We start from the raw sequence: 16,697 nt of genomic DNA, 5'->3' as shown, positions 1-16,697 counted from the left end.
GTTTTCGAATTCCGGTTGGTAAAATAATATCTTTCTCTGTAACCTGGTCAGCCATGAAAAAAATGACGTCTGCACATCTGGAGGAGGACCCAAAGGAAAATCCATATCTCTCTCTCTCTCTCTCTCTCTCTCTCTCTCTCGTGACCACGTCCACACACGCTGGCTGCAGACAATCCTAGCAGAGGACAGGAAACCAAACTACGAAGCTTTAGTAAACACCAGCTGAGCATTTGTCACAGCTCACTGATGATTTTAACATTTTGTTCAGTGTTTTCAACTCAGCTCTGACTTTGAAGGAGTCGCTTTTGTTCAGAAAAGCTGTCCGCTGCGCTCACAGTGTCCATGTGGATACCACAAAGAGTTTTGTGCCACGTTTTTAAAGCATAACGGAGTAGCATCGATCGATTTGTTTTTTAGTTTGCTGTCAGGACGCCGGGACTTCTGTACAAAGATTCCTGAACTTGTTTGGGGCAGTTTGCAGATAGAAGAATGCTGCCCCAGCTCCTCACCCTGGCCTGTGGTCTCTGCTGCTTTGGTTTTACCTCCGTCACTGCAAATGTACTAAAAGCAGAGGTATGTATAATCGAAATCATAATTCATTCACTTGAAACAATGCAAAGTGATACATACCGGAATTTGAGCAGATTTAAAGTGTGTCTAGCTGTTATGTTTAAACAACTTGAATTTGAAATGTTCTTTATTTTCTAATGTTGTTAATTGTTTACCAATTACAGTTTCTACAATATCCCTGAAGGGTATAGATAGAACGCCTAAGTTATACAGTGATCGTATTTGATTGTATTTTTAACCCCTTATTGTATCACTAGTGTCTTTCTAATGTTTACTAGGTTTTCTCTAATCTTGCAATAGCAAGGGAGGAACTGTTTTTGTTCCCATGTTTATGCTGCCTCCCTGAAACACTGTTACAAGAGCTGTTTAAAACACTCCATCTGAGTAGAAACTGTAACAAGAGATGCAACTTCTTCCAGGGAAAAAAATGTCATGAGTCTAAAACTTTTGTGGAGGGGGGTCCAGCCATGCAGGGGCAGAAACCTCAGCTGAGCTGCTTTGTTCTGAGAGAAAAGGGTGTAGTGGTGGTACGGGGGAGGGGGTTAATGGTTTTCATCTGCCTGTGTAGACTGCACATAGGCCGGGAAGCTGGTCACAACAAGCCAGACATAAGTTGCTCCATCTGGAGATTGTAGGCTGTAGGCCTCAGACTGTGACACCTGAGGCATGGAGACACTAAAGTGCAGTTTAGCCTTCAACTAAACAACAGATTTTGTCATCAGGTCCCATGCAGCTTTGTAAATGATTGGGTACAAGCAGCCTGAGCGCCTCTGGCTCTCAGCACATTTTACATTTGCTCTGTTGGTAGTTCTGGAGGTCATAAGGAGTTTTGATGTGAACATTTAAACACCACATCCTCAGTGTTTAGTCACAATAAGTCATACTGTCAGGAACTGCACATATACAAGGGGTTTCTCTGTGAAAGAATGCACCACTAAAAAGACAGGATGCACCACTAAAAGGTAGCTGTCACAGGAAATTGATTCAGAGCAAAAAGTCTATTAGCTACAACTGAGTTTAAGTTGAGTCTGAGCTGTAGTTCTAGGTGGACAGGATGCACGAAGGAGCGAAGGAGGACCTTAGTCACTGACCACAAGTTGCTGGCGTGTGAGTCAAGCCAGACATGGTGGATAACTCAGAGAGTCAGACAGTTTATAAGACGCCACAGGCAGAACACACCGACAGTGATGGATGTCTGTAAACAAAGTGAGAAAACATGACTGTTTACAGCTGTGTATAATACCTCTAATATATATCACTTCAGTGCTAAACAGTGCAGGACTTAATGTGAGACATCAGATGAAGAGTGACTGTCTCATGTTGTGTACACAGTGTTGTGATGCTGTCAGACATGGCACTCAGTCCTGATGTAGAAAGAGGATAATAATTAATTATGGGTTCAGGATTACATCACCTGAGAGCTGGATATGAACCCTGTGATCAAAAGATAGACTTGTCTGTGTGTGGAGAAAGCAGACGGACAGCAAATATAGGCGAAACAAAAAAAAAAGCAACAACTGAGTGACATAAATGTTTATTTAAAGTCGACAAAGCTCCTCGGGGGGTGTTGAGAAAGCAGAACTCGGACAGAGTAACTGAGTTTAGAGGAATTTTGTGGTTTATCAGTGTTGCTCAACATCTAAATATCCCTCTCTGACTTCACTCAAACTAACAGACTAAATATATTTAATCCATGCTGAGTGAAAAGAGAAGCTCCACCAATAGAGAAATAAGACTTCCACTTTTCTGTGAAAATGACGAGTACCTTTGCGGCTCCCGGCATCTGATTTCATTTACCGCTTTTGCCTTGTCTAACCTTTCTTTATTTAAATAAAAAGCTTAGTGGGACCTTGTGAGTAAAGGAAGTGGGCAGCAATAAAAAAAAACAGGGTCTAAAACAGGATCTCTCCATATCTGGCTAAAAGAATCTGGAGATTTCCTGTTGCCATCTGGAGACACATGTCTCGTGATTCCAGCAGAGGGTTACAGACTCAGTCAAAACACATCTGGGTTCAGGTCTTTTTATCTCGGCTAGAATGAGTGTTGATGTAGCATCAAAAGAAAAAGCCTTGCTCCAGATCTGGTGCACGCTGCTTTGACAGGCAGAGATTGAAACTTAAGAAATGTTAAAGTAATCAGCTGGATCGGTCTTAATGAGAAACTGATGGACTTCAAGGGAGAAAGGGAGCTTATCTCTGCCCTGCTGCACCACAGAAAATGGTGCACCTTGTTAGGTAACACAGAGGACATCAAAGAGGGAAAGTTTCCTCTGTGATGTTAGAAAATGCAGGTTTTGAAGATAAATGCATGCATTTCTTATAGGTTTTAGTCTTGAGTGCTCAGCTGGTTGGATTTGACTGAAGATGTAGGCCAGATGTGTTGAACCAGCCATCTGGTAGAGGTAGAGAGCTCTCTTTGAAAAGACTCCAGGCAGTGGTGGAAAGTAACTAAGTACATTTACTCAAGTACTGTACTTATTTTTTTACAGTGTTTTTATTTTCTGCTACTTTATACTTCCACTTCACTACATTTCAGAGGGAAATATTCTACTTTTTACTCCAAGACATGAATGATTACTTTAAAATATGATGCATTATCATAATCTACCCAACAGTATATACAGTAGTTATAGCTTGTTATACACACACCAATTGTGGTTGGACCATGTAGCCTATTAGTACATTTACATGATCACCTTTATTACAAAATTCAAATAGTTGACAAAAACAATCTCAACTCAAGGTTTTCTTACCACCTTTGTTCTGGAACCTTTACCTCCATCAGCCGACTGAGTTTTTCTCGTCATGGAGCAACAGTAGCTACGTAGGTGTTGCCCCAACTACAACATTAAAACCAACCAATGCATGTTAATGCGCATTTATGATCTAATAATGTGTTTTATAAATAGGCCATTCTGCATGTAATCTGCTATATTTTGCCGCTAACACTGTTAAGCTACTATACTTACTTAAGAAAAGATCTAAATACATCTTGTGTTGTAAGTGGTCTAACTGGAGTTCATTTCTTCAACACTGTTTATTCTATCACAATTCATCATATTTTATAAGCTCCTTTTATATTTGGTTTGTCAAATGTGGTGCAGTAACAAGTACAATGTCTGTCTTTATTAAGTGTATATATATATATATATATATATATATATATATATATATATTAACACACTATTTATCTATTTATTATTATTTATCTAGTTGCATCACTGCCACCATAGAAAACGTATTCATGTAACGTTACCAGTTACTGTTGGCTTGCATATTTCACTAAAGCAGAATAAGGGATTTTATTTGACCTGTTTGACCCAGCAGAAATGGAAATGTTTGCACGGTGCTGCTGTGAGTGGTAACTGGGTCAGAGACGCTAAGAAATGAAGGCAATGTGAGATTGAGCCCCTCATGAGCAGAATTCTCAGTTTTTTCCGTTGGCACCGAGCAAGAGGAACAACTGACTCAGTCCCTCAAATTTAAATTCAGCCGTACTCCTAACCCCTCTCTCTCTCTCTCTCTCTCTCTCTCTCTCTCTCTCTCTCTCTCTCAATTTTCTTTTACTGCTCTTCCTTCTAATGTCTTTACCTCTCCTTCGCTAATGTAACTCTGCACTTTAGATCATCTTCTTCTGTCCTTTACCCTCTTATCTGTCCATTTTCGTCCTTGGTGAGATTTATGTATCCAACTCATTTCTCAGGGTCGAAAAAAAACAGATTTACAATAAAAATCAGTGGAGGTTTATAGAGGCAGCTTGAAACAAATAGTGTTTTGACACTTGGTAGCATTGGTATACACAGACACGTTACTGCAATACTAAGTGTATACTTGCTTAAATATACACAAACTCACATCCTTATCCCTATTTAATACGTAGTTTATTTTATTGCATAAATATAGAAAGACACCCACATGTTAGATGTTCAGATGAAAGGAGAGTTAAACCTTCTAAGAAATGTCATCATTCTCCAATTTTTTTTACCGCAGCAGTTATAAATGCACAGGGGATTTTTTACCATTTTGTTTATAACTCTTGTAGAAACTTGTGGTTGGCAGATTTTTTGTTTCCTTTTTATAATGCATCCGGAAAAACAAATTACATCGCAGTCTCATGTGAATGTGAGTCAGAGTGTGTGACAGTAGATTGTCTCCCTCATGTCCTATGATGCGTGACGGGACATTGAGATGTCACATACATACTGCTCGGCATCATGCTCACATTTTTGAAGTGTTGCTACTCTCTGTAATAAGTGTATTTTGTGTTGTGAAGTAGCAACGGAGAACTTTACAAGGGCCTGGAAAGCTCCAGATTGACTGTATCAAATGGCTTGTGCTAATTTATTTAAACATTTGTATCCAGCACTAAATCAACTGTCATGGTTAGAGGCCTTAAAGAAGTAGGCCCTGCTGTATGAGGCCATAGCTTGAGGAGGATATCTCATATGTGTTCTACTACTACTGTCTACTGTTAAAAACATTATTAGTTCAAGTTTGTTAACCGGTAACGACCACACAGGGTCTTCATCAGGGCGGATGTAGTAGAGACAGATTGATTACAGCTGGTACTCTGAACATACACTGAATATAGACAATATAACACTGAGTGCCTGTAATGAAATTACCCCACAGCAAACCTAGAACCATGGGGTGCTGTTCTAGTTTAGAAAAGTTTCACAGACTGCACACATTGAGTGTGAGAGGAATGGAGGGTCAATGGGGGCCCAGCAACTTATTGTTGCCCCAGGGACCTTTGCAAGTTAATACAGCCAGGTGAAGTACAATATTTAGATTGTTCTGATCTTGAGAATACAATGATTGCAGGCAGCTATCTGCAGTGGTGCTTTGGAGGGAGCAAACTACACCTACCTCAGTTTTTAGATATTTAAAGTTTCTTTAATCAGTAATCAATAAACTAAGATTACATTTTTGATGAATCCGCTGATTATTTTCTCAAATAATTGAACCATTTGCTCTACAAAAAGTCAGAAAGAAACATTCAATATACCTTTACTGTTCAATAGTTTTCACATATAAATCTAATTAAGTGCACAAGTGATGATTCACCTTTATGGAATTTAGAGTTTCCATTGATTATTTTCATTATGTAGTAATCTGTAGATTGTTTTCTTAGTTAATCATTTCATCATTTGATTCATAGAATGTCAGACAAAATTTCCCCAAAGCCCAAAGCAACATATTCAAAATGTTAATGTTGTCCAGCCAACAGTCCAAAACCCCAGAATATTCAGTCTAGTAGAAGTTAAGAAAACAAAAAAGCAGCATATCCTCACATTTAAGATGCAGGAACATTTGAATGTGTGTCTTTTTTTGCTAAACAATGATTTAAATGATCAAATTATTATGAAAATCTGTCTAAATAATTAATTGTTCCAGCTCTACATAAGAAAGTAAGGTCAAAGTAGGGTCACAGAATCCATGTTCGACATCCCACAGCTCCACCGAAACAACCGCTTCCACCACCTTTACATCACGCTGGTTGTGTTTCAGTGTCTGTGCATTATACATTCAGACTTCACGTCACTGCACACACACACTGCACACACTCAGCGGTGTGTTTACCAAACCCGCAGCTCTTTGACCACACATGGCCGTGTAGCGAGCTACCTAGCTATGCCGAGGCCAACAATACCAGCCATGTACAAGTCTCAATAAATAGAAGCTTTGATGGTGGCTGCTGGGAGTTCCAGCGAGGAGGGGTGCATGCTGGGATACCTGGCGTCTCAACCGGAGGTGGTGGTGGTGGTGTGTGCAGTAGTTTGGGACTAGAGGGAGAGAAATGGAGGTCTTGATGGTGTGGGGGAGACTTTTCAGGGGAGTGTTTTTATAGAAGCAGACGCGTCACCACACTGGAGCCACTGGACACACTAGCAGCAGTCAGAGGGGAGGCAGAGAAAGTAAATTTGGTTGGTGTTACAGAGAGAGTCAGGGGATAAATTAGATTAACTAGATGCTTAAAAAAATCAGAGAAATCTTGAAGAAATTGTGAGAAGGGAAATGCAGAGATGGAGAGAAGGAGGATAAGTTGCCTTTCTGCAGGTCGTCATAAGTGAACCTTGTTCTCTGGCCTTTCTGACCAGCACTTTACTAACAGTAGCTGTGTGTGCCCAGGCAGTATACGGCCAGGTAGTTTGGCCCATGCAGTTGCTACATTTTCATCCCTCCCCCCTGCTTTTCCCTTTACTTGTCAGAGGAAGGCTTGACGAGAAAAACAGCACTAATGGTGGAATAAGAGAGATATCTGAGGTTAAGATGACGCTAACGAAGGAATTCAGGGTAATTCCACCGACTAAATCTGTGGTGGAGATGAAGATGTGTGTTTGACTCTGTGTGCAGATACATGAGTGGAAACACACGGTTTAAGATGCACTTAAGATTCTACATTCCAACAAAAAAGGGCCAGGAGATGAGAAGATCGATACCACTCTTATGTTTGTGTATTAAATATGGAGCTAAAGCTCAAGGCCGATTAGCTTAGCACAAAGAGTGAAAACAGGGGAAAACTGTTCGACTGGCTCTTTCTTACGGTATCAATGCTATAAATCTTCTCATCTCACTCTCGTCAAGAAAGCAAATACTTCTGGAAATGTTGAACTATTCCTTTAAGTCTTAGACCACCAGCAGCAGGCAGTGGAAAGAATAGGCTGGCCTTTCATGTGTAAAGATAAATAGTGGTGGTTTTGGTTGACATGAAGGCAGACAGAGAGAGAGGAGTAGGTGGCGGACAGACATAGTCAGTGGCAGGGAGATCTTAAGCTTAAGCTTTGAGGAACCCAAATGTTGCTGAAAATGTTACTTTTTCCAGCATTATGACCGCCAGTTGTCTTTGGCTGCAATCGTCTAGACAGACTTCTGGGTCATCGTGACTAAAATGACATCAGTGTTTTCAGATTGTGTTTTATTTGGCTCTCTCGCCCCTGCTTATGACCCTACAACAAAGTTCCCCCTAACTAGTTCAGCATAAATTAAGGGGGCATGCAAGGATTTGGTGGATAATGACATAGGACATAGGATAATGTCACAGTCACATAAAAAAACGGCAATAAATTTAACATGCTGAGTTACCGTTACAGTGTGTGTTGGCTGCTGTAGGAGTCAGTATGTAGCTTAACAAGTCACACAAAACCACACACACACACATTTTGTCTCCCTTTATTTACCATGCAATCTGGGTAATGTATCTGAGCTCAGAGACGCAGGTCCAAACAAGCTCTGAAAGTTGACTGGAAGTAGAAAAACACCCACAGGTTCACACAAGTGGCCAATCCCTTCTTTTTTGTTGACTAAGATGTTTTCAGGTGGGTTTTCTGTTGTTTCTGGCGTGTCTGACTAAGAGCAGACTGAGAAAATCACAGAGAGAGATATTTATTATGTGTTGCAACACTCCTAATTACTGCTTAGAAAAAATTTTAAGCCTCTTGTAGTAACAATATCATTGTATTTTAGCAGATAATTTACATTTTCCATGTATTCCTTTACCTTTACCAAAACACTATGTACTGAATGTAGCAGCCAAAATAAACTAGGTTTTAGGGGTTTAGGTGTCCCAAGATTTAGATTTTGCTGCTTGGATCTTGACATGAGAAAGGCTACATGCAACCCTATGCAGTGGTGTTTTTTAAGGCAGCAATCTCACCTCCTTGTCTGCATAAATAAAGTCTCTTATCTGCCTGATTAGCCATTTTATTATCTATACTTTTCTCAACTAAGCTATTTATTGTCGGGTCTATAAAATGACAAAAAAGAAAGAATTACAAATTATGTGGTTTAAAATCACAAGTTATGTATTAAAAATGCATATTTTAGAAGTGTATCACATTTTTGGAAAACAATATTCATATATAAGATCTTAAATATGTGATACTTCTATGCAAGTTTCAGCTTTAGTATCTCATATTGTCCATATTATATTATATATTATATTATTATTCATTTGTTGAAGCTGTTGCTCGTGTTTTTCTAAAACAGATGTAATGATACAGGGTTAGTATTAAGTAGTCATTCATCATTTGGTTGTTCTTTGGAGAATATATTTAACATTTCTATGTGTCATTTGTAGTTAAAAAACCTTGGATTATTCAGATTTAATAGAATATATTTATTATTGGTTTTGGTGCATGGTCAACGAGTTGGTCTGGAAGGTTTATTTTGGGATAGGTTTTACAGCAGATTCCCAGAGTGAACATTTAAGCATATAGACTGCATCACAATAAAACACTCAATAGATGAACTTTTTTCAGCCTTACGTCTTCTTGACACGCTAACCTAGCCCACCTGTGAGTAAGATCACATATGATTATCTTAATGACATTTCATTTTTAGTAATAATAACTATATAAGTCTTATGGGGCTGTCTGTTAAGCTAAGTCCAACAGGAAAGGAAATAGTTGTCCACACAATCAAAGTGTCAATTAATATGTTAACAAATAGACCTTCATTATGTTCTCTCTCCCTCTCTCTTGCAGGGTTGGCTGCAGCAGTATGGCTACCTGCCTCCAGGTGACGTCAGAGCCCAGGCTATCCGCTCACCAAAGTCCATTGAAACAGCGATATCAAACATGCAGAGGTTTTACGGTTTGACTGTCACTGGCTCCATAGACTCCAACACATTAGAGTGAGTCCTGAACGACAGCAACATTTTTATAGCACATAACTGCATAACTGCTTTCAAATGTTCAAGCCGTCAGATCATTCGATGACTTGGGATTAAAAGACGAGTTAAGAGAGTCTATGAAAGCAATATTGCTATTTACAAATAATGTGTCCTTCAGTTGAGTCCAAATATTTGAAGTTAAGAACTGGGAATTTTATTTTGCTGTTGCCAGGGCGATGAGCCGGCCGCGGTGTGGCGTCCCAGACAAGTTTGGCCCGGAGCTGAAAACCAACCTGAGGAGGAAGAGATACGCTGTGCAGGGTCTGAAGTGGGAAAAGTCTGAGGTGACCTTCAGGTACACACCTAGCTGTTTAATATTTTTGGCTTTCACGACCAAAGTTTCACATGTAAACATGATTTATTATGCAGGTAATGATACACACTATTGTTTTTTTATTATAAGTCATCTTTAAATTATTTTCTTGGATTGATCATTTGATCTATAAATGTGAAAAATGCTCATTACAGTTTCCTAGAGAAGTTGAAATATTCATATTGCTTGTTTTGTGCGAACAACAGTCCAAAACCAAAAGAAATTCAGTTTTTTATAATAAAAGAAGACTAAGAAAACAAGTATTCACATGTTGAAGTGGGAACCACTGAAAACGTATTCTCAGAACTTGTTGCCAATCTTTTTTTTTTCTGTCAGTCAATTGATTGAATAATCTTTTAAGCTCTAATGAAATTAAACACTTTTTAAACTCAAAATCAGAACTTTAAATATTACTACTACTAATAAAACAATGGAAAAAGTAATTGAAAAAAACTTAATTAATGTCTGGAATTTAACTGCCTTTTTGACTTAAGTGTAATTGCTTCATAATAGTGGCGTGATCTGCTTTATTCTACATTTATTAATGATACAGACACTTGTTTTCAGACCATTTTACAATGAATACAAGACTAAAGACTGCGGACTGATCTACAGTCATGTTTGATATATTAGACTTAACTTAATTAGACTATAGAGTCGGCATAAATCCCCGTCTCTTCGTACTTCCTAACAGCATACAGAACTACACCCCTAAGATCGGAGAGCGAGCCACATATGAAGCTATCCGAAAAGCCTTCAAGGTGTGGGAGAGCGTGATCCCGCTCACCTTCAGGGAGATCCCATACAGCCACATCAGGGACAAGGTTGACAAGTTCGCAGACATCATGCTCTCGTTCTCATCGGGTTTCCATGGCGACAGCACACCGTTTGACGGCGAGGGTGGCTTCCTGGCTCACGCTTACTTCCCCGGACACGGCATCGGGGGAGACACGCACTTTGACCTTGCTGAGCCCTGGACCACCGGGAACACAGACCAGGGCGGTAAGAGAGAGAAGAGCAGACGGTGACATGTAGATCCTAGAAGGAAGAGAACAATAAACTGAATGTTATCTTTCTCTCACTCTCTCTCTCTCTCTCTCTCTCTCTCTCTCTCTCTAAAGGTAATGATGTTTTCCTGGTGGCTGTCCATGAGCTTGGTCATGCTCTGGGTCTGGAGCACTCCAATGACCCCTCTGCCATCATGGCCCCTTTCTACCAGTGGTTTGAAACGGAAAACTTCCAGCTCCCAGATGATGACCGCAGAGGCATCCAAGCGATCTACGGTGGGTTGTTCTCCTAAAGGAAGTGGGAATGTATGGTATATATTTGCAGCGATGTTCCTTTTATAACATCCACCACCTTTTAGCCACCACTGTTCCTCTCAGGGGACGTTAGTACTAAGTAGAACATTGACATACTGTCAGTAGTACTATAAAATGTTATGTACATGTAACATACTGTATTGATAGACTAGACTAGACCCTAACAAGAGAGTCTGCAGCCATGCTAGCAGCTCTGTGAGGCTTTACTTAGTCACAGCGATGCACTGAGCAAAATGCTAACATGCTGATGTTTCTCAGGAATAATCTTTAACATTTTTCCCATCTTAATTTAGCATGTTGGCATGCTAACATTTGCTAATTAGCACTAAACACAAAATACAACAGAGGCGGATGATGCCATTAGCTTTTCAGGTATTTAGTCATAAAACAAAGTATTGAACACATTAAGACGTTAACCTGATGATAGTGCCATCCAATAGATGTTGAGACCTTTCACTCAAAACCCAAAATGTGAACCTGACGGTGGCACTATAGGAAAAGACAGAGGATCAACAAAGTCAGTAGTCTTCATCATCTGAATTATGCAACAGAGTTAAAAGGATTCATCACCTGGGAACAATGAATGTGTGTACAGAATTTCATGGCAACACATTTAGTAGTTGTTAAGATATTTCAGTCCAGACCAAAGTGGTGGAGTCGACATTGTGTTGGTACACACATACGTTGAATTATTATGTTATTAACCATTTCTCTCTTCTCTCTCACAACATCTTTCCCACAGGATCCAAGTCTGGGGCTCCCCCACCTCCCCCTCCTCCCCCTCGACCCACAAAGCCGTCCACCCCTGACAATGGCCCAGACATCTGTGAGGGACACTTCGACACCATTGCTATCCTCAGAGGGGAAAAGTTTGTATTTAAGGTACAGGAGAACATTTTTTCTCAAATATTTAAATGTTCTCAAAAACCAAATAATAGACTTTTCTCACCGCAGACGTTTTTCACTTCTAATCTATGTGTATGTGTGTGTTTGCAGGACAAGTGGTTTTGGCGTGTGCGTAACAACAAGGTGTTGCCAGGTTACCCGATGGCCATCAGTCACTTCTGGAAGGGCCTGCCATCAAACATCAACGCAGCCTACGAGAGGGATGATGGGAAGTTTGTCTTCTTTAAAGGTAGGTTCCATCTGAGATTAGGTTGGAACCAGATTTGGGATAATTGAGTCACTGCAGCTGCTCGAGTGATGAACTTCATGTGTTAATTGTTATGACTTCTTTCATCTCTTTTTCTTAAGTTTTTTCTCTCATTTCTGATCATCTTCCTGTTTTTCTTTCTTACATCTCCAGCTGATAGGTACTGGGTTTTTAGTGAGAACAGCATGGAAAAGGATTCCCCCAAGAGCCTGAAAGACCTGGGCACCAGTCTACCTAAAGACAAGATCGATGCTGCTCTCTTCTACACACCGACGGGACAGACGTACTTTTTCAGAGGCACTAAGTGAGTCCGTCCACTATCTATTCAGGGTTCACCACATACGCTTAAAGTATGGTGAACTTTTTCTATGTGGAATCTGATCTGTTAAGCCTCTTTTGCATTTGTGAAAACAATGTTTTTTTTCTTTCTGAAGAGAAGTTAAAACAAGTTATTCCCCCAGTTTAGTCCTCATTTCAAAGGCCCAATGACTGGCAGTACTTCTTCGTCGTCCTCTTGCACTTTTCTTCTATGAAACATTATGGGAGCATTCCTGCAGCACTCATGCATAGATTTACCTTTTGCCCAAACAAATACTGCTCATACTTTTTTGTACAGTTGTAGTTACCTGTCCTAACTTGTGCTTTTACCGTGATTATCAGTGAACTAGTTATGAAGGTAGCATCCCACATTTCAGTTCTCTGACTCACACTCCCGGTCTTTGATTTATTTGCCGAGATTTACTGCGTATGTAAACAAAAGAAGAAAAATAGTAAAGTCCTCAATTTGATTTAATTACATTTTCGGTCTCTCTAAATTTAAAGAGATGGAGTCTAAAATATGTCAGAATCACCCTAAAAGCTACCATGTGTCATTTCCATGTAATTGTAGAATATAAATGAGGACATGCACCTTGTTGTTTCCCTACAGTCTTAGTTGTATGAATGAATCACCCGAAGCAGTTAGATCTTTGATTGTTTTGTGTCTTGGTGTCATTCGCAGGTACTACCGTTTCAACGAGCAGACTCGTACAGTGGACAGCGGTTATCCAAAGCCCATCAGCATGTGGAGCGGTGCACCGGAAAACATCAAAGCTGTCATCATGAGTGAAGATGGATGTAAGTTTTCCTCCCCATTAAACTGATCACGTGGATGTCGATATTTCAAGACCGAAAGCTGAAACAATAAGCCGATTATTAAACAGTCAGACAGATAATTAATCGGCAACTATTTTGACAATCGATTAATCACAAACGAAGAAAAAAGCTTCTTAAATGTGAGGTTTTGATGTTTTTATTTGTTGATAGTAAAGTGAATTTATTACATTTCTTTTTACTGCTGGCCAAACAAAACAAGATTGTGGTGGGCTTTTATTTATTTTATTTTTTCTACAACTTCTTAACAATTTGCATTTTTCAAATCAACCAATCAATTATTTAATTGAGAAAATGAGTGGCAGATTAATTGACAATAACAAATCCTCATTTGCAGTTCTATTGTTGACACACACTCATATACGTATAGAGCAGTTCTAACCCAAATAACAGCTGTGTTGTTGTGTTGTTGATTTAAAGCAAAACTCTTTCTCTCCACTTTCCTCAGCTTACACTTATTTCTACAAAGCCAACAAGTACTGGAAGTTCAACAACCAGTACATGAAGGTGGAGTCCGGTTACCCCAAGTCTGTGCTCACTGACTGGATGGGCTGCGAGGGCGAGGAGCCCAACATAGGTCGGAAGGAGGAGGAGATCATCATCGGGCCTGCGGCCGTGGTGATCCCTCTCCTCTTACTGGTGCTGGTTGTGATCACTCTGGGAGCGCTTTTGTTCTTCAGGAAGTACGGCACGCCTCGACGCCTCCTCTACTGCCAGAGATCCCTCCTGGACAAGGTGTAGGCAGAGCGACGGGGTGATTGACAGACAGACTGCCACAGAGGGACAGAAAGAGAGGAGGAGAGAACGAGGGCCGGGTGAAGATGGAAACTGAAGAGGAGGAAGAAACGGAAGAGGAGGAGAGAGCAACTGGAGAAAAAACAGGAGAAATGGAGGCTAGGGACGATGTGTTAAGTTTTGAGTGGTTTGTATGTGCCACAACAGAAAGAAAAAAGGCCCTAGAAACTGAAATCAGGAAAATGTGTATTTGTATGTTAAGTATTTACATGTACTGTTCTGTGTTCAGAGATTAACAACATACCCACAATCTCACATAATTGTCATGCATTGCTCCTGGGTTGTGACCCAGGTCGTCACTGAATTGTCATGAGCAGGGATATACCCATGTTGACTGGCTGGGTTTGAATTTTCAAAAGGAGTGTTGAACCCTGATCAGACAACCCGGGCCAAACCCAGGTCATCGGTGTGAAAGAGATAATAGAGAAGGGAAATATACAAAGAGACTCATCAACAACTTCCTCCCGCCTCTCCTCTCTCACATCCCTGGTATAGAAAAAAAAACATCCCTCCTTCCTTCCTCTCCTTTAACTGGACGACTCCAGCTGAACTGCTGTCTGATTCATTTACTCAGAAATTCTTCATCTCTGTTAAGAGTTTTTGCTCTGAAACACATTTGCTGTTAGGTTTTTTAGGGGAGTTTTTATTCTGAAATTCATTCATTTCAACGTGACATTTTTGCAGATGTGTAACCTTGTTTCCTTATTTTGTGATAAAACAGTTCCAGATTTAAAGCAAAATTCTGCTAATTTTACTATTTTATTGAAAACTCTGGCTTCTTGTTAATGGAAAAAAATGCAAATATTTCGGAAAGGTACTGAAAAAAATATTATTTTGATATCGTTACTCAGGTATCGTATCCGCACTAGTATGGGGAATTTTCAAACGATACCTAGCCTACTATTTAGACGATTATCACCCATCAGCATGTTCAGTTTTAGTTATTATCACCTGCCTTATGTCTAATGGGGCGGAGTATAACAGCATGTCACTTATGCACAGTGTTAGTATTGATTGATGCAGACTTTTGAAAATGCACAGATATGACTCATAATTAGTATTTGTTTAACCGGGATTATGTTCACAAAAGTCAGACTTAACACGAGGCTGCTCCCCTTGATGGTCTAGCTGCATTCACAGGCAAAACTCCAAAACACTTTCAGTGTAAGCAGTCAGACGGGAAAAAATATTTTCTTAAAAAAACATGATGTTTTAACTCACGAATGACAGTTTTCAAACATTCCAGTACATTTGTTGTGGAATAGGAGCAGAGCTGCTTGTCCAGATGTGTCAGTAAGCGGTACAGTTTCCAACAGTATGGTGCAATTTTTAATTATTATCATTGTTATGGGGAATTGTTATTATTATAAGTATGGTTATTGTTATTATTGTTCTCCTGGTAAAGTTTTTTTTTGCTTTTGTACATTGTCATTTGGAGTCCTGCTGGACAGAGGCATAACGTGACAATGATGGAAATGAATCCCAGTTTACACTCAGCATGTGATGAATTAGATCAGATCAGGGGGGTAAATGTGACTTCAGGGAGTCTGAAATGTTGGCACAGAATAACAAGCGATGCTATTTATGAACTTTGATTATGCTTTACACAAATCAAAATTAGAGGTGAATTGATTTAGTGAATAACAATGATAATGGTAATGATATTTATAATGATGATCATATCAATAAAATGGAATGAGATTTTTTTTTTTCTGCCTGTTTTCACTTTTGTATTTCATTAGATAAAGTGAAATTAAACTATTTTCTACAATCTTGTAATACATTTCTTCCATGCTTTCATATTCTCCAGTGTGGCTGAACACACCCACACCCACACACACACTTCAACACAGACAGAAAAGCACAATATGAAATGCAACTTTAAAGCTGCAATGGGTAGAAAGCAAAAAACACCAGAATTTGAAGTAGAGTAAAATGTGCGGTATACTCGCCGTTTCTGACCTGTCTCGTGCCAGTGTGATGTCATAGGAGCGCCGTAACTATTTATACTCGCGCGTGGTGGTCACGACACTAGTTGTCTTCTCCTGAACAGAGGTGGCGCAACTGAGGAAAGGCTACCGACTTTGCTATTTCTATGGACCAGAAGAAGAAAAAGGTAAACAATGGCGAAGAGAAGAAGAGAAGCACTTTGAATACTTCAGAATGTCTGCACAACGATTTGATGACCTACTTCGTCAGATCAAGCCTTTCATTCACCATAAAAGAACTCATCTTAACCCAGTAAGTTTACAAGCGAGACTTGCAGTCACTCTGAGAGTCCTGGCATCCGGTTCCCCTCAAACTGGTCCATGCTTCCTGTTTCTGCTTTGTCGTGTGCCGCTGAAAAAAATAGAGTGGTGCACCATCTCTGGTCGCGCACTTAAAATGCTGGCGCGCCAGCGAGATCTACGGCATTTTGACGTCACATTGGCACGCGACAGGTCGGGTGCGCGGTGCGGCAACTGTAAAGAGGCCCTAAAGACTTCTTCCTGCAGCTCTCCCTCTCCCCACTCTGTCGCACGGGGCAATGCATGCGCAGAATAGCCAGTAGGAACGCTCTCTCTCTCTGATCTGACCTGTGATTGGCCAAAGTCTCCTGTCACAGTTAGATTTACTAAAGCCTGCAAACAGAGCCAAGAGGAGGTGCAGAAGTCTAGTTTTCTCTCAGACCACTTGAATTTTTGCCCAACAACGCCAAAAGTATAGTGCTTGCTAAAAC

General features: G+C 40.1%; 1 protein-coding gene across 1 annotated transcript; it reads left to right on the top strand.

Moving 5' to 3' along the window:
- The first annotated feature begins 151 nt into the window (after positions 1-151).
- Positions 152-15,684, top strand: mmp14a (matrix metallopeptidase 14a (membrane-inserted)). The gene is made up of 10 exons (XM_078275664.1): positions 152-573; positions 9,056-9,204; positions 9,416-9,538; positions 10,251-10,558; positions 10,678-10,839; positions 11,621-11,760; positions 11,875-12,013; positions 12,185-12,335; positions 13,032-13,147; positions 13,632-15,684. The coding sequence occupies exons 1-10, from the start codon at positions 490-492 to the stop codon at positions 13,922-13,924; spliced, it is 1,665 nt and encodes a 554-aa protein (XP_078131790.1). The 5' UTR covers positions 152-489; the 3' UTR covers positions 13,925-15,684.
- The last annotated feature ends 1,013 nt before the right edge of the window (positions 15,685-16,697 follow it).

The sequence above is a fragment of the Sander vitreus genome, chromosome 19 (assembly GCF_031162955.1).
Source record: "Sander vitreus isolate 19-12246 chromosome 19, sanVit1, whole genome shotgun sequence".
NCBI lineage: Eukaryota > Metazoa > Chordata > Actinopteri > Perciformes > Percidae > Sander > Sander vitreus.
This window is presented reverse-complemented; position numbering and strand designations above follow the sequence as displayed.

Bases quoted from the DNA above. Each gene is read 5' to 3' on its own strand.
- mmp14a (XM_078275664.1), top strand. From the start codon at position 490: ATGCTGCCCCAGCTCCTCACCCTGGCCTGTGGTCTCTGCTGCTTTGGT. The intron at 574-9,055 runs GTATGTATAATC...TCTCTCTTGCAG, and splicing joins CAAATGTACTAAAAGCAGAG to GGTTGGCTGCAGCAGTATGG. The intron at 9,539-10,250 runs GTACACACCTAG...ACTTCCTAACAG, and splicing joins AAGTCTGAGGTGACCTTCAG to CATACAGAACTACACCCCTA.